The following is a 22,986-nucleotide window of genomic DNA, read 5'->3' as shown; positions in this document are numbered from 1 at the left end:
GGCCGAGAGGGTTTTGCACAGCCTTACCTACCACTCCTGGGGAGCAGCACCTCACAGGGAGGTGGAATCAATAGGGGGGACCCTTTATCTAATGAGCACAAGGCATTGATGCAGTGCTCCCTCTATGGAGGAGAGGCAGGATGCAAAACAAAGTGTCGACAAATGGTTCTTCCCAAGAGCCCCATTTAGGTGTGGCCATCTTATCTTCAGAGAGGAGGAAACCACTGCCCGGAGAAGTAATGTATCCAAGGCTCCAATGTGCCTGGGGCAGAGGCGGGATTAGAACCTGCCTGGCAGCTGATCCCAAACCTTCCCATTGACCTAGCACAGCAGGCAACTGCAACAGCAGTAATTTTATGCTGGCAGCAGATTTAGGAGGGATCTCAGCTTGCCTGAGGCATACATCCAAAGCTCTTATTTTTTAACCCAGCAGTGCGCTTTGGAAGAGTTACCCCTAAAGGACCTTAGCCCTATTAAAAAGCTCACCAAATCAGCGCCAGCGCAGGTTTTTATCAGGTGGTCTTTATTAGGAGGTGATTAGTGACCAATCACAAATTTGCTGCAAGCAGCTGTGGTCATTTACTAGCAAGCGCAGTGGAGGCCTCACAGGCCAGTTTTACCGGTGTGCGGGATGCCAGTGATGGAGGGGAGGCAGAGCACAGTGCTAGCATACCTGCTGTCCATGGTAGAACACAGCAAGGAGAAACATGGCCATCAGCAGCAGCGACGCCTCCTTGGTCCCCAGGAAATCTCTGTTGGAAGAAGAAAGGAAATGGCAGTCTGGTTACTGATACCAGGGAGGGCTTCAAGGTGACCCCTGAGGAGACAGAGGCTCAGAGAGGTGTGGAGAGAAAAGAAAGAAGAGGATGTTTTTTCAGCAACCACTCACTCTGTGACAGGGTCTTCACACAGGCTGGCTCAGAAATCAGTTGGCCCTCAAGGGTATGAGGTCACTTAGGTCAGACCTGGTGGAAGAGTCTAGAATGTAGCATCTCTACCATGCACACTCATTAATAATAATGTCTTCTGTTTGCACGCCACATTCTGGAGTTCAAGGAGCTCTTATCATTTTCAACTCAATCCATGGGAATACAAGTGTCCTTCCTCCCTCTCTTCCTGTCATCCTATTGAAGAGGGAGGTATATAGCACCTGCAAGGTAGCACACCTGTTCCAGTGCTTTTACACTTAGATTCTTACATTGCTTCTGTGAGTTGGACACTGCTTTGATTCTTCAACTCTATGAGCTGGGTACTGCTGTTACGCTCATTTCAATTCTGCCATCTTTTAATAAAGCCTTTGTTCCCTCCGTGTCATCTCCTCTTGGAGGTACCATCCAACAGCCCATCCACAGTCCGTGTCGGCATACTCTGCGGTGTCACTGGCCTGACTATTGCCAGGAATGGCCCTGGACTTGCAAGGACTGGGCTGGAGAGCAGTTCCAGATGGCCAGCAACAAGTGTGTAAACACCAACATGACCTTCTGTCATGAATCCTTTGCTTGATTCCAAATGCTTCACTCTTGCATTCTGGCTCAGCAGGAAGCCTTTCTCAAGATGAGCTAACCCAGCAGGACTAAGGGCTTGGAAAAAACAGTATTGGGCATTGAATATGGACCTAGTTGGTTTGGCAAAGTGTCCACTGGTTGAAGCAGAAAACCTCCCCCAAGACAAGTCACCTCTATGGAGGCTGACACTCATTTCCCTTACCTCCTGCTCCATTTCCCCATGTACGCCCATCTTGGGCAATGTTCATCATCCATTCGGGTGCTTGAGTCAAAGACTCAAACCAAATTACCTTCATTACCCCAGTATCTAGGTTCTGTCTGCTCTTGCACCAAAATTGATCCCCAGTACATCCACTTCATTCCATGCCTACCTCCCCCACTGAGTACTACAACACCGTGTCCAACGTGTTGCCCTCCACCACCTATTTTCTATGTGGCTCCCAGAATGTGTATTTTTTAATTACTAAAACCAAATCATATCATTTGCTTGCATTATTGCCTCCCAATCACAAGCACACCTATACTCAGAACGCTCACAAGTAAGTTAACGCTGAATTATTCATTCACATGGCTGTGTTTGAATAGGAGCTGTTGTATGGTTACTCCATGTGAATACAGCCTGAACTCCTGAGCCTGCAGGCACTTTTGATATTCTCTCTCTCTCTCTCTCTGATGCAGAAGACTTTCAAAGTCCAGCAAGTCATCACTTAAACATATTTTCAAGAGAAAGCATATATCTCTTGAATGATTTTGTAATCAGTTGACCAAAAATTTGAGAGAGATGATTAGAAGAGATGTATCCACTTTAGAAGAAAAGTGAAAGAAAATTATGAAATTATCAATGGCCTTTGAGTCTTTAGGATGTATTTCAGTTGGGAAAAAAAATATGGCGTGTGTAGAAATGGCAGAAGACCCATAGTGAGTAAAGCAAGGCAAAGAATGTCCAAAAAGGATTGTTATTTCAATTAAGGAGGGCTTTTTGTTGTTGTTGCTTCCACTCTTCTTTGAAGAACTTCCAAAGAAAATCAATGGTTGAAATCTATAGAAATCATAACACTTGCTTTATATTGGCTGGCAAACACTTAAAAAAACAATGATATTTTAAAATAATTTGTTCTTACTAATAAAATCCCTGAATTAATACAAGTATTTTTTTTTTTTTAGGCACAGATTATTTTATTACAATCAGAGTGATCAGGGTACTAGAGTTTGAGGTCTAGGAAGGGAATTGAAGAATAAATTTTATAAGATGATTTCGTCCTAGACTATAAACTCCATAAGGGATTGGCAATCTCAGTTTGAGTCATTCATATTTCTTAGCATCTAAACCAGAGCCTGGTGCATAATACTAGTATCTTCTTACACTAACAGAAAAGGACACAATTAAGTGAAAACACATGTAAAATAAATATAGATCTCAGGACTGTAACAGTTGTTAGAGATCATCTTATTTGATGTATGATACAAGTGAATATTTAATTTGAATATCATCACTGCAGAAGTTTTTATGCTAATTGTGGTGAATGTGGAACCTAATAAAAATTCACAAGTGAAAATTGTCTGTAAGCCTACCACTCAGAAAAAAACAATGGTTACTATTTTTGGAGTCAAGTAAATGTCATCTCCATGCAAAAATCCATTTACAAAATTTAGGATTATATGGTTCATACTGTTTTATAACCTACTACTTCATTTAGTATATATTATGAAAATAATTCCACATAATTAAGCACTTTACAATGTGAGTTGTAGATCAATTTGTACTTCGTGCATCATACATAATTTAAATCCCTTGTTTTCTCCCGGGTAGCCTTTTATTTTACAGATAGAGACTAAAGCCCAGAGAGAAGTCACCTGCCCAAGGTCACACAGCTGACCTCTGTCAGAGCCAGGATGAGAATTCACATTTCAGCACCGCATTCTGAGCTTCAGCCACAGGGCATGTGACATCAAACTTTTACTTCAGCTATCAGTTTCCATTTCCCCACTTAAAACCCAAAATAAGACAGCCAGTTTGAATTTTTAATTCTGTTGCTCTACTTATGACCACAATTGTTAAATACTGATTTCATACCCTCCCTGTTTCAACACTTCACAGATTTTGCCCGCTTTACCAGTCATTTCAACAATTATTATCCCACTCTAGTGGGATTATTATCCCACTGAAATTCAGACGTTAAATGATTCTCTCCAGTTCACAGATGTAGTCAATGGAGAAACTTTCAGATCAGGGATGACTTTTCAGTACTACCATGTCTTCCTGCATGTCCTTATTTGTAACTGGCTTTCCCTTAAGCATCTTGAAGATAAAAATAATGTATTATTCATCTGTGAATCTCAGGACCTAGGAAAGCCCATGGTAAAGTTATGACACTGAAGTCTAAAAACAAACTGTGAGTATGGGGTAGGGAACACACAGTTTAAGGGTCACCTTTAGCAAAAATCAGACAAGTTGAGATAGAGGACATTTGGTTTACTGTGATTCAATGGTGTAATATGATTCCAAGTGAGCTAATGTTTCTTTCAATCATTGACTCATTTACCATTTTATTCAACAAATATTTAATTGGCAACCCATCGCCAGATGGCCAAAAATTGATCTTTGCCTTCATAATTCCCCTTTTCTAATGGAAGAAGACATGGGGATTAATGACTGCAACACAGAGATAAATGCTATGATAAAAATATTAAGGGCACAGATTGGAACATGAACAATGATCAGGAAGGTCTTCACCAAGGAGGGTGTCCTTGAGTTGGACTTCATATATGTACCTGGCATGCTCATGTTATACATACCTAACCACCTAGGTAAACCTAAAAAAGACCATATTGCATGACAGCAAGAGAATATAGCAAAAAAAAATTATAGATACAGACATAGCTAAATAATTATAACATGGACCCAAAGGATATACATTCAGCCCATTAGCGGTTGACTCTGGGAGAAAGACAACACTGGGAAAAGGAATGTCAGCGTTTTCTGAAATATTTTATGCTTTAAAAGTATAGAAATAAGTATTTCTAATTGTCAGCAGTGTTGATTTCTGCGGGGTGGTTGATAAGACTTTCATAACATCAGTGTCGGGCATGCTTCCTGAAGCTTCTTGCATTATCACTACTCATCTTTCCCTGAGCGCTGGCCACTAGCTCTAGTCTCAGCCAGAGCTGTGGGCTTCCTAGGCCTCAGCCTCCTCAGTCTCCCACTCAGTGCCTGGCTTCTCCCATCTCTTCCAGCTCAGATGAAGCTCCACGTGGCAGGTGTGGGGTTTGTTTTCCTAGGACTAGGGGAAACGTCACGCGATGTCAGGGAAGTTCATCCAGAGAATTAACTGGGATTCATGGGAGAAAGGAGAGGAGAGGAGTAAGCAAATTCCTTTCCCCTCCTCAGATTGCGACAATGTCCCCTCCTTCCCACCTGCCCAGACACAGGACCGACCGGCGTCATAAAGTGGCTTCTGGTCCTCTCCTTCCTCACTTTCTCTTTCACACACTCTTGTTTCCTGGTGTTGAGTTAGCCCATCAGCCTGTCCCAGCCCCAGGCTCTGCTCTTTAAGGAATGTCGGCTAAGATATGATTGTTTTTGATATTTCCACTATTTCAAAATGCAAGGAGCCTAGAAAGTGTGCAGAGCAGCGTCTGCAATGCGTGAGGCTGAGATTGTCGAGTTATCAGACCGGTAAGTCTGGGAGATGCTAGAGTTGAAGGGATCATATGTTATCAGGTGTAGAGGAGATCTGAGCTATGATTTAGTTCAAACTACAATCATTAATTTATCTATAATTAATATAAATGATCAATTTGTAAAACGGAGATTTTACTCTGCCTGTGAACTAGCTGGTGTCTAAGCTGAGGAATATGTGGATATTCAGTCCATCCAGCGGTGCCTCTTCCCACTGGAAGTTGAACAAGTATTTAAAAAATAAACTCTTGGGCCTCCCTGGTGGTGCAAGGGGTTAAGACGCAACCTATGAAGCTATCGGCAGCCACTGCAGCAGGAGTTCGATTCCAGGCCAGCCAGGGAGCAACCCACATGGCGCAGCAGACCTCTCCTGACTCGCCCGCTGCTCCCCTCAGCAGTGTATTTCATCAGTCTGCCTGTTCTGCTCCCCACTCTGTCTGTGGTGAATCCTCTCACCCCCCTACACCTCTGGCCTGGACCCCAGTTCTTGTGTACATAAATAAATAAATCATTAAAAAATAAATAAACTCTTAGCATTTCTCCCCCCCCCCCCATTGAGGTAATATTGGTTTACAACACCATGTATGATTTAGGGGAATAAATTCTCACCTCCTCAGATGCATGTTACCTCTCCAGACCCACCATCCAAGCACCATAATTCCGTGTCCTGGACCATCCTGATTCTGTCCCCTCCCCCTCCCCTCTCCGCCCCCCTCCCTCCCCTCCCCTCCCCCCAGCAGCAACGCCCTGCTCTTTCGGACACTCAGCGGCCATTACTCACTCTCCACTGTGGTTCAGGTTGTCGTAGCGCAGGAAGAGGCCAGCATAGAGGGTCTCGGTCAGCAGCGCGTAGATGGCGATCATAATCAGCAGCACGGCCAGCTTGAGGACAGAGTTCAAGCGCAGGAAAACGGCGCAGGTCACCATGGCCAGCACCCCCGTGAAGACGAAGTACTGGAAACAGAGAACGTGGCGTCAGGTTCGACAGGGATGCCAGCGGCTCTCGCGGTCATGGGTGCCAGGAGGTCTCCTTACAGGGGCGCTGGCCGAGTATATCCCGGTGGAGGGTGAGGCAGGCCTCAAATTTAGTAGGTCTCATAGGGAGCTCTTCATTTTCTTACACTTCTCCAAGCCCTTATCCTTTATTTGTTGGGGGGAACCAGTCACACCATTCCCTAAGCCAGAAACATCCCGTCCCATCTTTGTTGCCTTCCTTGTCCCCATATCACACAGTTAGTCGTCCCAAGTCTGTCCTTCTGCTTCCTTCAAGGAGCTCTCCTCACGCCAGCTTCTACCACCCTGGTTCTGTGTTAGATCTCTCCTACAGTTTTGGAATAGTTTTCTGAAAGTTCTGCTCTCACCCTATTATCACTCTCTACCCAGCATTTTTTTTTTTTTTAGGATTTATTTATTTATACATCGAAGAGCTGGGGTGCAGGCCAGAGGTGAAGAGGTGAGAGGATTCACCAGAGACAGAATGGGGAGCAGAACAGGCAAATCCACTGAAATCCACTGCTGAGGGGAGCAGTAGGGAGACAGGAGAGGTCTGCCACGCCATGTGGGTCAGCTCCCTGGCCGGGGATCGAACTCAGGTTGCAGCAGTGAGAGCGCTGAGACTTAACCCCTAGGCCACCAGGGAGGTCCCTCTACCCAGTATTTCTAAAGCACGAACATGATTACGCTGCTTTTTAACTCCAAGTCCTTTCATTGCTCTCCATTCCCTCAAATTATGTTTGTTTGTTTGTTTGTTTGTTTTTTTCCGAATAGAAAGTTCACAGGGTTTCATGTAAGAGATTTCCACTCATTTGCCAATCCCAGATGTGTCCCAGCCTCACTACTGGCTGCCCCAGTTTCTTTGCTCTCTGGTACCTCAGGGTTTTGCACCCCCACTGTCTCATTGCTAAGATCTCTTCCATGCAGGTAAACCTTACTCCTCTGACAAATGTCAGCTCAGGTGTCCCCTCCCCTGAAAAGCCTTCATGCACATCTCTGAGCTTCTGGAAATGGACTCGTTGCTGCATGGCACCCTTCATAGCCCAGCCGGACATCTAATACCCTGTACTAGGAGCAGCTGTTCAAAGGGCAAGTGTGGAGCCACTCAAGGGCTGGGATATCTGAATGGCCCCTGCGTGTTTATCTGCTCAGCCACATTCCAGCTTCTATAGGAAACTCTTCAGTATATTTCCCTTAGATCAGTGTCCCAATCCATCATTCTGGATGGTAGGTTCAGATTATCTGTTGGGAGAAGAGAATAAAACTTGCATTATCGGTACTTTGATCTTTATGTATGTTTTCTCTTGTAATTTTCCAAGTAGCTGGCCCAGATGGGAATCAGAATTCCCATTTTATAGGTAAAGAAACTGAAGTGTGTAGAATTTAGGTAAATTATTCCAGCTCTCACGATAAGAAAATGGCATGTAGGACCCTGGGGTTGAACCAGTCCATGTGACTGTGACTCTTATACTGGACTTGATCATTTCTAAAATCTACTCCAAACTTGTTATACATCATCATCATCATCATCATCATCATCATCATCATCATCATCATCATCATCATCATTATTTTTGTAACAACTGGCTGCCTTCTCTCTCCTATCACAAGAACAGACACTTTCTGTATGGGCAGAGGAATGGATAAGAATTTGTAAAAATTCCTGAGCAACAACTGAAGACATGTTTATTGTCTTTTTAAGTTACATTGGCCCATTCATAGACCCTTCAACAGACACCAACCAATGTGGAGAGAGCAGCCTGAACACCCCTGAGCGTGGGATGGACTCAGTAATGAGCAAGGAGCTGACTCTGCCCTTAGGGGTCCCGGTGTCTGAGTCATCCCTCACTTTTGTCTCCCTTTTCCTAATAAATCCAATTATATCCTTGTCTCAAATGGATGATAAGCTTTCAACTGTCCTTTAATATCTCGCCTTAGTAAGAGTTTTTAGGTCTTTGTGCAGACTGTGAGTGAAGAGAAGTGAACAGGCAATGGCAAGTTCATCCTCCAGAGTTCACTTTCTGCATCCAGAGAAACTCTCAAGACCACCCCCCATTTTAACAAAGGAAAAAGGAGTAGATCTGAGGGTCCTGTTTCACTGTGACCTGAATTATAACAAAGGGCTGTGCAGTGTTTTATCAGTGCAGATTATTAATCATCTGTTGGACCAAAAGTAATTGAAATTATTGTGGTCTTGAGCAAAACCTTATGAGTGCATAACAAATAATTCAAGTTTTTTTTTTTAATTTTAAAAATGTCATCAGCATTGATTGAGCGTCTACTGCAATCAAGGTATGGTATGGGCATTGTGGACTTGAAAGTAAAAGATGGTCCTTGGTCTAAAATATGAAGCAGATGCAGGAACACCTCTGCAATAACCCGTGGAAAGTACTCTGCCTCTATGGAGAACACAAGCACAGGGAAGGGGGGAGGCTTATAGGACAGGTGAGTTTGAATTTGACGTAACGGATGGGTAGGATTTCACATAGAGAAAATGGAAAGGGAAAAACATTCTGGGAAGAGAGAATGACATTAACTCAAAGGTATAATGGAACAGATTTATAGGAGAATGATTTCTTAGGGTACATTAGAGACCCATTTAATTAGTAAGGAGAACTAGTAAGTTGGAAATGCGCTGCCTTCCTTTTTCTACATAAGACTTCGGGAGGTATTGTAGCTAATATGCTCACACATTCTACTGCAGTGCGAGGCACACAGATGCAGGAAGGCTGAGAGGAGGCAAAGCCACATTGCAGAAACTTTTGTGTGTCCTGCTGAGGAGTCTGCACTTTATTCTATAGCCCCCAGGGAGCTATAAAAAGGGTTCATGTTCGTAATGGGTTCATTAGATCACTGCTTCGGAAATAAACAATGGTAAGTCATCCAGGATGGACTGCAATGAATGGAGAACTGCAGCCTTAAAAACACAATTTGGGTACTACCCAACAGACGAGGAATCAGAGCTTATACAACAGACAAATGTTTCTAGGCACGTATTCTGGAAGGTGCTTTCACCTCAGCAACATGCATGCATCTTCCACTAGAAGAGGAGGAGGAAGAAGGTTCTTCACATGACAGGGCGTGAAGAAGGCGTGAGCATCTACCAACATGAGCCATCCTCACTGTGCCCATTTGGTTGCTACCAAAAGCCCATTATGAACTCACAGGACAAGAAGGAAAGAGAGCAGTCAATTTTAGAAGTCACTGTTGTCCAAAGAAAGAATGGAAACTTTCAGAGAACAATGCAATTCTTGGTGGTCACCAACGTATAAACAATTGGTGAAGCCAAGAGATTGATATTGCTATGAAATTGTGGTCTGTTCAAATTTCTATTCATACACTGTTCACACGGTTATGCAGAAAATCTCCTGTTTGAAACCAAAAGACTCATGCATTTAAAAAATTTGTTACAGCCTTATCTGTTTCCTTAAATTCAAATCTACCATTAAGCACAACCCATTTTCTCCTTCTTACCAAAGGCCTGAGAGGAGAGAGAAACTAACATTTAATGAATTCTATGTATATTATCACTATTTATCATGGAAACAGTTTTATGAAATAGGCATTATGAATAATTCCTTTAGATGGATGGGGGAAAATGCAGCTCAGAGAGGTTAGGTGATTTACCCAAGGCCACACAGCTAATTACTGGGAGAAGAATTCTTTGTCATGCAAACCTGTTGTGTTTCCTAGGCTGATCAATACCCTCAAAGACTTGGCATCTAAGCCTCAATGAGGTAGAAATTGTTTTCGAATCTCATGGTGATATAATGGCTCTCTATTTGATTGGTTTCATCTTGGTGGGGAAAGGCAATTCCAAAAATGGTTATATTGATTACCATTAGGGGAAAACCAAAGTGATCCCCTGCGTGTATTTAGTCATGACAACAATTGGCCTTGTGCTGAAGTGAAATGAGCTTATGTAATGTCCCTCTGTTCAACCAGCAGAGAGTTCTGAAATTGGAGTAGAATTATCTGGCATGCCATTTTTTTTTTTAATTATTTAATAAACCTGCCACCAGTTTATTTAATAAACTTGGGAAAATCTAATTTTATCCTGAATATCAGCTGGGGAATTAGACCTCCACCAGCAGGATCACCTGGGGTTCTGATTCCTGCCTGAGAACTTAACCAGAGAAATGAAGCAAGAGTTTAGGGGAACACTAATTTTTATATCCCTTTTGGAATTAAATAATTAAGTTATTTGTTTTATTATCATTGATTATCTTTGTTTCTCTTCCTCTTTTTTGCTTTTTTGCTCTTTCTCCTTTCATCTCCATCATAACAATGGCTAATATTTAGTAAACATTATGCACCAAAAATTGTACTAAGTGCTATATAGATCATGCCCTTGATCTAGCCTCACAAGAACCTTAAGAAGTCGGCACAATTTTTATTCCTAATTAGGAAAAGAGGTTCAAATTGGTGAAGTGACTTGTATAAGACTCCAGGGTTATAAACAGCAGAACTTGAATTCAAAACCTGAGTTTTCTGACTATGGAGATGACATGGACAGAGCCTCTGTAGTGCTGGCCTCTCTTCTTCCTCATTCCAATTTTGTACTTAATTTTAAAAACATCTGTATTGAGTTGCAATCCACAAACAATAAACTGCATATATCTGGAACACTGAAATTGATCTCTCTCTCTCTCTTCTTTCTTCCAGATATTTTTTTAAGGAATTTATGAGGTTGATTATAAAATCTTTGTGGAAATATAAAGGATCTAGAATAGTAAAACAACTTGAAAATGTAGAACCAAGTTGGAGGGTTAATATGACCTCATTATTTGCTTTTGAGACATCTTACACTACAGGAATCAGAAGAGTGTGATAGTGACATTGAAAGACAAATTGATTAAGAGACCAACATGAAGACCAGAAACAAATGGCTCTTTTCCAAGCACGGGCTAGTTTCCTCCCATGCACACACTGGCTGGATCCTCTGCTGATCTCTGCTCTATTCACATTACGCTCGAAGTCATCTATGTCAGCCTCTTCTATTTATGTCCCATCATCCTGTTTAATAACATGTTTTTGGACTGACTTTCACTTCTCATAGGGTGAGATGAAGAGGTCAGATAGACATACGAGGAAACCAAGGCTCAGAGAGAAGGGGCGGTGTCTGGGGACACACTCACGGGTGCTGGGGGGCTGGGCACGCTGCCTGCTGGGAGGGCTGATGTCTGGGAGACAAGTCTTAGGCAGGAAACAACCACATACACCAGGTGGGAAGGGCTGGGTCCACTCTGGTGTCGTAGCAGCTGTTGACAGACAGTCTGGATCCCCCTCTTTTAGGACTGTGGGGATCCAGGGTGTCAGGAGTTGGCAAACTTTGTCTCTAATGTGCCAAACAGGCAATGTTTTGGCCTTAGCAGCCACACCACTTCTGTGGAGGCGCCTCAGCCCTGCCATGTAGTATGTGTCCAAGGCAGTCTGTGCACAATGGGCTTGGCTGTTTCCTGATACAGGCAGGCAAAACTGGGCCTGGAGCCATAATTTTCTGACCCTTAGGTGTAATGAACCTTGGTTGTGGGAGGAAAATACTAGGACTCCAATCTGTATTTATTTTATCTCACCTTTGGTGTTTGTTTCATATGGACACGTTATAATAGCCCGGTGGTTCAGGTATGTAACTTACAGGTGAACGTGTGTGGGGGAGGCAGGCTCAAAACCTTTTCACTGAAAATCACAGGTAAATCCTGGCTGACATCTAACGAGCAGATACTTTGTGCTAGAAACACTTTATACAGATTTATTGACTTCATCCTCACAACTACCCATGAGGAAAGCATTACATTCATCCTCATTGTGCAGACAGGAAACTGAGGCGCAGAGAGGAAGGAAGCTTTGTGATCAGAAAGCTTACCTGCTGCTCTCTGAAGTTTGGCAAGTCCAGGTCTGAGTTTGAAAGTTCTGGTTTGGGGTCTGGGATATAGAGTCATGTGGGGGCCCATATTAGTAGTTAGTTAATAAGTTAATAGGTGATTTAATTAATTAATGTTTAACCCACTTAATTAATAATCAGATGGTTAATTAATAAACACCTGATTCATGTCAGACATCATGTCAGAAACTCAGCGTTTGCTGACTTAGTCCTTCGCGCCACCATGGTCATGTGAAGAAGGGGCTGTACTTCCCACTGTACGGATGAGGAAGCTGAGGTTCAGAGAGAGTGAGAACTGACTCAGAACTCCAGAGCTCCAGGGCAGGGGCTCTGTTAGCAGTGACATCCACCTTCTGCCTCACTCTCGGTTTCTCATACTCGGCTAACTCACTGCCTCTGGGGACTTTCCTCATGCCCTCCAAACCGAGACATTCTGGGGGAGCTGGTGTCCCACAGAGTCCATGAAACCAGGGCCTCAAAATCCTAGAGCACACGGGGGCAGCCCAGAAGGGAGACCCTGTTCCGACCTGCACTGGATGACCTCAAGACAGCCACGCTCCCTCGGCCCCGGGCTGGGGAGCAAGCCAGGGCTCACGCGGGCAGATGCAGTTTGAATTGCAGCGCCAGGTCTTGATAATTAAATTAAAAAGAGGAGAAAGAAGGAAGGATGGAAAGAGGTGAGGATGGGTGGAAGGCAGGACGGGGTGAAGCTGAGAAATCACTTTGTTTCATGGTCTATAAAGTGGAGATGGCACAGCCTCCCCCCCCCCCCCCACACACACACCTTCATGTTGTCATGCGTATCAAGCAGGTGTGGCTGGGTCTCCTTTTCAGAGTGCTTCTAAGACCAATTCTGGGGTGATGGTGGGAGAACTGAGAGCCTTTCTCCAGCCATATGCTGGAGGGGCTCTCAGAGAACACGAGTCTGCTCGGGGTCTACAGGGTGTGGGGTTGGCTGGGGTCTGAGGGACATGCCGGTGGCCCTTCTCCCTGCCTACAGTTCTGCCCCATGTAAAGGTCTGGGCATGGGCCTCCCTAGTGGTGCAAGGGGTTAAGACACAACCTGTGAAGCTGTCTGTAGCCTCTGCAGCACGAGTTCAATCCCCCGGCTGGCCAGGGAGCTACCCACATGGTGCAGCAGACCTCTCCTGACTCGCCCGCTGCTCCCCTCAGCAGTGTATTTCAGTGGATCTGCCTGTTCTGCTCCCCACTCTGTCTCTGGTGAATCTTCTCACTCCTCTCACCTCTGGCTTGTACCCCAGCTCTTGTATGCATAAATAAATAAATCTTTAGGGCCTCCCCAGTGGTGCAGCAGGTTGAGTGCAGTGCTGTGAAGGTGTCCGCAGCCTCTGCATAGTGGGTTCGATTCTCGGCCGGCCAGGGAGATACCAACATGGCACGGCAGACCTCTCCTGCCGCCTGCTGCTCCCTTCAGCACTGTACTGCCTCAATCTGGCTGTTCTGCTCCCCGCTCTGGCTCTGGTGAATTCTCTCACCCTCCCGTGCCTCTGACTGTACCCTAGGTCTTGTATAAATAAATAAATCTTTAAAATAAATAAATAAATCTCTAACAAAAAAAAATAAAGATCTGGGCAGTGGAGAACAGAGTCTAAGATTATTCTCTGCCTACCTCTTGGGTTGACTCCACAGCCCAGGCCAGGCCAGCGGCTCTGTGGCCAAGAGAGGGCCACACTTATGATGGTGGGTGTCCTATTGGGACACCTCCCCCCCACTATGGTGCCCTGGGCTCTTTCTATACCACTTTGATGGAAGTTTAGTCATGGTATCCTGCAATTGTGTGTCTTTCTCGTCCTCCCTGCCCGCTTCCTTCAACTCCCTCTCCTTTTTCAGTGTGGTAAACTCAGAGTAGTAACTCTGTGCTGCCCTGTGATGGAGACAACAGGACATTCTGCTGCAGGGTTTGAAGATGAGTTGGGGGAGGCAAGTAGGGGAGGCAGAGACAAAGGGTAAGAGGACAATGGGGAGAAAGGAACAGGGAAGGAGCCGCAAAGGAGGTGAAAGAAGGGAGCGAGAAACAGGGAAAGGGTGGAGTGGGAGAAGCAGGGGAGGGAGCCGAGAGAGACAGGGAGGTGGAAGGAGAGTGGGAAAGGCAGAAAGAGAAGATGAGAAGGAGGAAGAGGCAGAAGAGGGAGGCTGGGACTCTGGAGGACTCTCTAAGGCCCTGCAGCCAGTCTGGCTGATTTGGGGGGTGGAATCTATCTATACCCAGGTCTCGCCCAGGGGAGCTCATGAATAAATACCTCTGGGTAGGAGCAGATATCTGTAAACACAGCTGAGGAATTGAAAGTCAGGTTCTTCAAGGGTATCGACTTGTCAAAATCACACCACAGCTGCGGATTAAAAAAAAAAAAAAAGAACAACAGCAACAAAAACAAAAAATAAAAACAAAAAAACACAAAAAGAACACAGGAACAACAACGTCAGTGTGAGTGTTGGAAACTAGGGGGCGCTATCCCCGCGGGGCTGCTGCTGACGCTCAGGGGGGACCAGGGTGGGGTTGGGGGGCCGGCCTGATCTGCTTTTAAAGAAAGCGCATGCTCAGAAGGGCCTTTGCAAGCCACAGCAGCAGACTGGACTGGTCACTGGCACTGTCACGCAAGGTCACTGGGCTGGTGCTTGGCTCTGGGGGGCTCAGAGAGAGAACTGGGGCCCAAAAGGAAAGGTCTGGGGTTCTGGGGTTTGCTAACATGTCTCCACATCAACAGCTGGGACCGTTCCAGGGGTCTGTGGGGGCACATTTTCCAGAAAGACTCAGCTCATGGAGGGGAGGGGGAAGCGGGCGTTTCCTAGACCAGAAACTGCTGCTGGGCTTTGTGGCACTCAGAAAGATTTTGCACCATAGACTCTCTGCCTCCTCTGTGCCAGACACTTTATATGAACAGGCCTCACAACCCCCTGGTGATGTAGCTACCAATGGCATCCCCATTTTACAAGCTAAAGACAGGAAACTCTGAGATGTAGAGAAACTTGTCTAGGATCACCCAGCTGGTAAGCGATGGAGCTGAGACTTGAACACAAGCTTATCTGACTCCACAGCCTTGGAACTTACTCCCACACTACTGTGGCATGGATTCCCCAGAGGCAACCCTGACCTAGATCGTGGAGCTGACTTCCAAATCTGTAGCCCAGAGACATCCGATCCGTCAAGACTTGCGATCCTGGCTACAACCTCACAGGCTGTGACCAGAAACCCCATGGTCTTCCATGGTCAAAATCTATGAAATGTTCATTAGCTAATGAATGTACCTACGTATGATTTTCCCTTTTCTTTATCCCCCAGAGTCCTTTACCATAAGGCCAACCACAGAGTGGGGTGACGTTACAGAGTAGACGTTACATAATTACTGGACCATTTGGCAAAGGATTTTAGGCAGGATAAGCCTCCAACCATGGCTGATCACTGAGTGGGGCACGGTCCCTGAGCCTTTGGAGACCCGCCCTCAGGCCCAAAGGGCACAGGATGGGGTCAGCCAGCAGAAGATGCCTCAACTGGCCTCTCTCGATGGGCATGTTCTAAACCTGCAATCAGATAAATCGTTCCCCTATCTAGATCCCTCAACTATGGGCAACACAGACTGTAGGTACACAGAAAATGCCTATTGCTACCAGGTTATCTTTCTAGAGAGAGAGAGAGAGAAATCAAAACATGAATCACCAAATTAAAAACAAGGATGAATATGGCAGTTGGAGCTTCATCTGAGTCTCAGGTGTCACACCCACTGTGAACTCACTGGCAGCTCAGCCTCCTGAAATGCAGCTTCCTCATCCTTCACATGACAACCGTGATACCTACCTGCAGCACACAGCAGGCGCTCAATAATGACAGCTATTGGGTCTCCATCCCCAGCCCCTGGCTCCCGGAGGTACAGGTCAGCGTTTTTGAATGAGCATGAGTCATGGAGTCAGACAGACCTTCTTAGCAAGTCACGTCATGTCTCTGAGCCTCGGTTTCCTCAGCCATAAAGTGGGGACAATGAGACTTACCTCACCGGGTTTGTGTGAGGATTAAATAAGAAAAACACAGGCAGCTTCTCCTTCAATGCATGGCACACAGCAGGTAGGGACTTAGTATGTGCTAACTAAAGTCACTTACGATGAGAATAGATTGGCCATTGACAGCATAGAACATTAGGGGTGTCTGGAGTTCCTTTGCAGTAGATGACCTCCCCCACTGGGAAAAAGACAATCTGCCACCAGCAAAATGCCCAGTTGTGACAGGAGCCATGTTAGTGCTCTGTCCCTAAGCTTGGGGCTGGAGTGGGCACAGGAAGGTAACTGGTACCTAGACAGGCAAAGCAAGAAGCTGCAGGCTCCATAAACTCTTAGTTCACGACTGTCCAGTAGACACTGGAGGGCTGATGGGCTTGGGATGCTTACGATATTTAGGATGGCGCCCAGGAAATTAATCAAGATGGATGCAAAGATGATGACGTTCCGCGCCAAATAGGTCTCGTTAATCCAACAGCAAGTTTTCCGGAGGATGAGGGGCAAACACTTGTAATCCTCTGCTGTGGTGATGAGGACCAGCGCCGAGTGCAACATAATCAGGATGGAAAACTGGATGGCCACTGGCATCAGCCTGCGGGGAAACAGAGAAGGCTGGGTCACGTGCCGTCAGCATGCGTGAGGCCGGCAAGCAAGTCCCTCCACTGTCACCCTTCCCCACACTTTGCACCCTGTAATTCCTCTAAAGGTCTGTCTGTTCAAGAGAAGAAAATTTTTAAAAATTTCTTCCATCCACAGAACACTCTCGATGGGGAAACTCTGTAATGGACATCAAATGATTGGCTCAATGTGTTGCTCCTGCCTTTTATTTTGCTTTTGCTCCTTTTGTCACTCATCTTTCTCACCAGAAACTGCTGCCAAGGCACAGAACACTGGACTGTCATCCCAACCCTCTCCTCTTCAAGATGGATTTCCATCTCATGCCAAGAATGAACTTGGCACCTGTTCCCAGTTGCTGTTTAGTGAGTGATCACAGTGGCTTGCACGGAGTGATTGCAATGACCTGCCATCCCTGTGAGACTCCCCTTTACCCAAGGTCTCAACATCATTCCCAACTCCTTCACCCCCAACTACAACTCTAGAGCCCAAGCTCCAACTTAAACTCTGTCCCCGGAACGTCCTGCCTACTAGACACCTCTTCTGGGCATCAAGTTTCTTCTAGCAACTTGACCTAATCCCTATGTCTGGAGGCCCCTGTGATTGCTTCCTCTCCTTACCAACCCACCCACCACTGGGTGCATTGCTTCTCCTTGGGGATTCACCCCTTGTTCTCCTTCCCCCATCCAGCCATGGGTGTCCATGCTGACATCCCGAATTTCTTGACCCCTATTTCAGTCCGCAAACTGCTGTGTGTAAAGGTGCCGTTCATCACTGGGCTGTCACACCTTCCACGGGCCGGTGCTCAACGCGCCTGTGCTGAGTGAGTGAGACTGGACCCCCCTGACACCGCGCCTCGCCACCCTCTTGCCCGTCTCTTCTTATTTCTTCTTGATAACACCCGGGCCAGCCGTGTACTGAGCGCTGACTGCATTAAGCACAATTCTAAGCCCTTTATATGTAATATCGTATTTGCACTTCTCACAACAAACTTAAGAGGTGTTTTCATTTCTTTTTCCAGAAGAAGATTTACGGTTCAGTGAGAAGCAACTTCCCAGGCGCAGTGAGTCGTAAAGGTAAGAGTCATAATTTAAAATCTACTCTGCTACGCCACTCTGCTATTCTGATTCGGTGAGTGATAGATTCGTCCATGTTTGCAGTAATCTTTTCTGCTCCTGTGGCTTCATCATGACATTTGTTCATCCAATGTGTTTTCTTCCCAGGCACAGTGGTAGGCACTGGGGCTACCTGGACTCAAGACACACCCTTCCCATGTCCTGGGAGATCAAAATCCAGAGGGGAGTGTGGACCCACAAATGGTGAATGGTTATACAATGTGCCATCCGCTAGAGAGGACCGGGAGTAGCGATCACTTAGCAACTAGGAAAGGGAATCAAGGGAGGCTTCACAAAAGAGGTGACCTGAGGGTCAGGCTTTGGAGATTAAAGAGGAGTTGCCTAAGGAGGGAAGAGGGTAAAACAGCAGAAGAAAGATGGTGACCCGTGTGTTTGGTTTTCCAGTGGTGAGAGAAGTACCCTGCCTGCAGCTGTGAGCTGACATCTAAGATGTTTAATCGGGGAAGGCCTTGGTGGGATCTGTGCATCTAAAAGAATTGTAGCGGGAGGTGGGGGATGGGATGAAGAGGTGAGAAAGTATTTAGGAGAGGATTTAAGTAGCTGAGTCATCGTGGGAGGAATATATGGTGACAAGCCTGATAATGGGGGGCTCAGGAAAAGATGTGGAGGTGATCTTTACAAGTGTTGTGCACATGTGGGGGGCAGGGTTGGGGGAGGGGAGACATGAGGATGAAGCTCATGTTTTCACCATTCTAATGGGGGCAGCGCGGGGAGAGCCGCTCGTCTAGCAGGGTTGCGGATGATGACTGTGATCTGGACAAGGTGAATTTTAGGGCTTTGGATCAGCAGTGGGTCGCAGCTTCCTGTCAAGCTGTCAGAGCCACAGCTGGGGAGTATATTGGGGCCTGAAGTGAAAAGGTTGGTGGCTCGAGATCTGAGAGTAGAGGGATTTTCAAACCTTTGGGAGAAACTAATGGACTGAAAGAAGACAAGGAATACAAGGAACTCCGGAGGTGTCCAAGAGGCAGGAGGGGGCGTGCCTGGCTTCATGAGACCAGGGGATAAGGCATTTACAAGGAGGGAGTCACCAAGTATGGAGCCGCCTCCTGCATGGCCCAGGATCACGGGAGGTGGACAGCCCTCAGCCCCACGTCCCAGCTGTCATCGTTGGAGCCTTTTTTTTTTTATTTTTAAAGTATACTTCTACAGTTTTGATTCTCTGGCTCACCTTGACAAGACATGTCTGCAGGAGTTCTAGGTAAGAACAGAAGGTCTGTGCAGTAGTGGGCTCCCGGAGGATTCTAGGCAGATGGGAAACTGCCCCCAAACAGGCTGGAAAACACTCCCTGCCAGCTTACATATTATTCCTGGGCACCAGAGGAGGCAAATGAAGGAGCAGGCAGGTGGGTCGCTTTGTCAGGCAGTCCCGGGAGAGAAGGGGCCCACCCAGAGGCTGATGTGTCTCCACAAGGTGAGACAGCCATGGAGATGATGAATACCTATTTCAGGTGTGAGGCAGGGAAGACCAGGCACAGGTGAGTTTGGAAGCTGCTCAGCAGGAGCTCCAAACTCTTCCAAAGTCATCAAGGTCATCCAGGTAGCATCTAGGGACCCAGTGCGGGGCTGTGAACCCAGGCCAGCCCTGGTTCTCTCTGCCTCTTTCTCATGTCTCCACACTTCACAGCAACACTGAAGCACATCCCCTAAACTTGTGCTGCTTCTACCTCTGTGTGTTCTTCCAGAAGCCTGGTGCTCCCCACGCCCCTAGAAGGACATCCTGCTCACCCTGGGAAACTCAGCATTTCTTTGGATTCTTCCACGACACCTGGCATAGGGTTGAGTATCCAGAAAATGCTTAATAACTGCTCACTGGCTTAATCTACTTGTGGGGAGAGAAGACTATGACATCCCTCTCCAGTCCTCAGAGGGAAGAGAATTTCCACCCAAACTCCCAGCTCTTCTCTCTATCCTCGTGTTGAGTCCTCCCCAAAGAGAAGGGCCACGCCAACTAGCCAGAGTCTATCTGGGATGTTCAGTAGACCTTGTTCTTGACGAGCAAGGTCACTGTTAAGTCAACATTTCTACAAATTTAAGATGCTCCTCTTTCCTCCTGGATCCATGGGGATGGGGCTGGGAAGCCAGAATGCTGACTTTCCCTATGGCCAACTTTTCTTTTTGGCCAGGCTCTCTCTTCCTTTAAGTAAGAAAGCTCAGGACACCCCTGTCCTCCACCCAGCCCTCCCCAGCCCCCCTGGAAATCCTTATGGGCACCTTCTCAGGTCTACCTCACTTCTTCCTTTGACACCTGGGGCGGGGGGGCACCTGTGTTGGTCCTTGTTCCAAGCATCATGACAGTAAGATCCACACTGGAGTGAGAAGGTGGGGGTGAGGTGGGAGGCAGCAGACATTCAGGATAGACACCGTGTGGTCTCCTGACTTAGTCACAGTTTCTAGTTCAGCTTTTTATCAGAGTTTTGCATGGATAAATCAAGCATTTGCTTGGAAATTTATAAAATGGATGCTTTGTTGCCCATTTAGCTATTGCACTTTTGATAAACTTTCGATGGGGTGTCTGGGAGGGCTGGAATCCTGTAAGAAACGATTTTCTTGCAGAATCCATCCGAGAACCTCATGTAACTTTAAACTGTCAACACTTCCTTCTGAGTTGTTGAAACAATAGGGAGGAGGTACTAGGGGCTGAATGTTTGTGTCCCTGGAATTCAGATGTCAAATTCCAACACCAGAGTGGTGGGATCTTTGGGAGGTGATGAGGTCATGAAGGGGGAGTCATCAGGAGTGGGATTAGTGCCCTTGTCAAGGAGGGTCCAGAGAGCTCTCTCGCCCCTTCCACCATGTAGAGACAAGGGGAGGATGTTGGGGGAAAGGATGTCCTGAGCAAACTCCACACAGGCTTTGTGGATTCCACCCCCAGTCCAGACAAAGCCATCAAGACGCTGGAAATGACAAATCCCATCATCACCAAAGGGAGGGTTGTGGGACCTGAGGGTGGGGTTAAGCTGCCAGGTTTGGTATAAAACCAGACACGTGGGCCTTGGGGCTCTCTTGGCCTCCCAGCTCTTGGCTCTTCGCCAGCTCTCAGCGTGCCATTGGGATTCCAGGTCAGCGGAAGGGGTAGGACACATTCATGAGTTCATCTCCCTCTTTTTCTCCCTGAGTTATTCATTTCTTCATTTTCCCTTTCTTTTGTAAATAAACCTTTTATTAACCTTTGGTGTGAGGATGCAGTTGAGTATTAATAAGTTCCTTTTAAGCGTGCGGGTGAGGACCCACAGTCAGGCAACCCATTTTATATCGGGGTTGCCCTGTAACAAGGAGACTCCCTGTGATCCTGGAAGAGACCTCACTGGATCCTGAATCTGCCTTGATCTTGGATTTCCAGCCTCTAGAATTGTGAGAAATACATTTCATTGTTTATTAGGCAACCAGTCTCTGTTATTACTCTTATTTTAATAACTGCCTGGACTAAGGAGGAAGGCAGGCGTGTGATCCAGTGGCAAGAGCATACCCAGCATGTTGAGCCCATAGCTCTGAAACGTGAGCAGTAACACAGCATGGCCAAAGTAATGAAGTCTTTGAACCTCATGTTTTCACCTGCAAAACTGAGATTTTTAAGCCCACCTCTTAAAAGAAGCTGTGAGGTTCCAGTAATAAAGCTGTACAGTGCTTAGCACATAATAAGAACTCGAAGGAACATCACTCTTCTCTATACACAGTAAAATCCAGGAAATCAAAAAACATTTTAAAGATCCCTGGGAAGAGTGTTCCTCCCAAGACAGGTTTTCTAAAACAAGCTGCTGAAAGTCCTCTGGAAATCTCTGTGCTATCTCCTCAACATTCATTTATCTCTGTAGACACAGACATTCCAACATCAGATTGTAACGTTCATTTAATTATAGAGCTACTCTTGCACCCGGGTTCTGAATTTGCTTTTTCATTGCTTGTGTGCACGAGAGGCAAGTACATCTTTCAGTTCTGAAACCGAGTCTCAAACAGCATGACAAGGGATTTACAAACAGCTCTATTCAAATCCTTTCTAGACACAAAGTTCTAATTTCTCCTGGCAGTCTGTCTTTCAAACGGGGTCTTAGGGCAGATAGCACGAGTTGATGTTTGCCCAGGGAGCAGGGAGGAGTAGGGATGAGCGAGCAGCTGGTGCTCCATCAGGAAGCAGAGACTCAGATCACCCTGAAAGGTGACATTTGTAACTCCCTGTAGAATCTGCGAGGAGCCCCGAAGCCCAAAAGTACATTTGATCCTCCTAGCAGCCTCGAGAGGTAGGTATTCTTAGTTGCTGCAAAGCATGAAAATAGTGTGACTCAGGAAAGGGAACCAGAATTTATCCAAACGGCACGGTGCATTTTAATTTTTGCAGCAGTCCTGGGAAGCTGGCATTGTTGTTCCCATTATGCAGAGGAGAAAATCGAGGCTTCAGAGGGGTGAAATAGATATATACAACTAGTGAGAAGCACAGCAAGAAGAAAACCCAAGGCCTCCTGCTCCCGGTTCTTTCTTCTCTCCCACCGCCCATCCTCTCTACCAGGCCGCGAATGCAGACCTAGACGCATTGTTGTATAAACACAAAAGGTATTTTCTGGGTTTTGCTCAGTTTACCCTTCTGGAAAGGAGCATGTGTACGCACACAAGCATGGAAGAGTCAGGCAAGCACTCCTTCTTTGTAGGGGCCATTAATTTTTGCTTTGGGAGCTGGGAATTAGCTGTGGCCATATGAGCAGAAACGGCCTCATCTGCTCAAAAATCCATGACAGAAGAAGTGCGGGTGACAGGCACCTTCCATCTGGTTAGTTGCAAAGAATCAAGCAGAAGCAAAATGAGTTGGAGGGGAAACCAGAAGGCATCAAAGAGAACTCAGGCTTTGTCGGGGCCCAAGAGGCCACTCAATTCCCACAACATGTGGACTGCGTGGTGAGAGCCCTACACGGGAGTTTCTTCGTTGCCATGTTTCCTCTCTACACGGAGCGAGCAAGTGGGGTTGGGTGCTGGCTGGTATTTCGGTTACCACCCCAGAGTTAGAGACTCCATCTGGCCAGCTGCTGAGTGGGGTTCCAGGCCTCTTTCCTGATCCCAGGAATCAGACACCTTGTCGGCCAAACCCCGTGGGAGGGGAGCCTGCCTGGGTTGGGGGGAGTGTGATGCTTGCCACCTCGGGGCGTGTCACCTCTCTGTCCCAGTGCCCAGACCAGACCC

The 22,986-nt window shown here is 46.4% G+C and overlaps 1 protein-coding gene across 3 annotated transcripts in view; it reads right to left on the bottom strand.

Annotated features, from left to right (window-relative positions):
• The window catches only part of ADCY8 (adenylate cyclase 8), a gene marked incomplete at both ends in the record, with an annotated part of 164,780 nt that overhangs the window by 17,844 nt on the left and 123,950 nt on the right, over positions 1-22,986 (bottom strand). For 2 of the 3 annotated variants that reach the window (XM_084230786.1, XM_084230788.1), the window contains 4 exons: positions 674-752; positions 5,966-6,138; positions 14,323-14,412; positions 16,460-16,661. In XM_084230786.1, coding sequence (XP_084086912.1) covers positions 674-752; positions 5,966-6,138; positions 14,323-14,412; positions 16,460-16,661 — 544 coding nt within the window. The remainder of the gene's footprint in view (positions 1-673; positions 753-5,965; positions 6,139-14,322; positions 14,413-16,459; positions 16,662-22,986) is intronic. The other variant, XM_084230787.1, reaches the window with a different exon arrangement.

The sequence above is a fragment of the Talpa europaea genome, assembly GCF_964194135.1.
Source record: "Talpa europaea genome assembly, chromosome: 3".
In the NCBI taxonomy this organism is placed as follows: domain Eukaryota; kingdom Metazoa; phylum Chordata; class Mammalia; order Eulipotyphla; family Talpidae; genus Talpa; species Talpa europaea.
The sequence above is the reverse complement of the archived record's forward strand: the minus strand, read 5'-3'. Positions and strand labels throughout refer to the sequence as shown.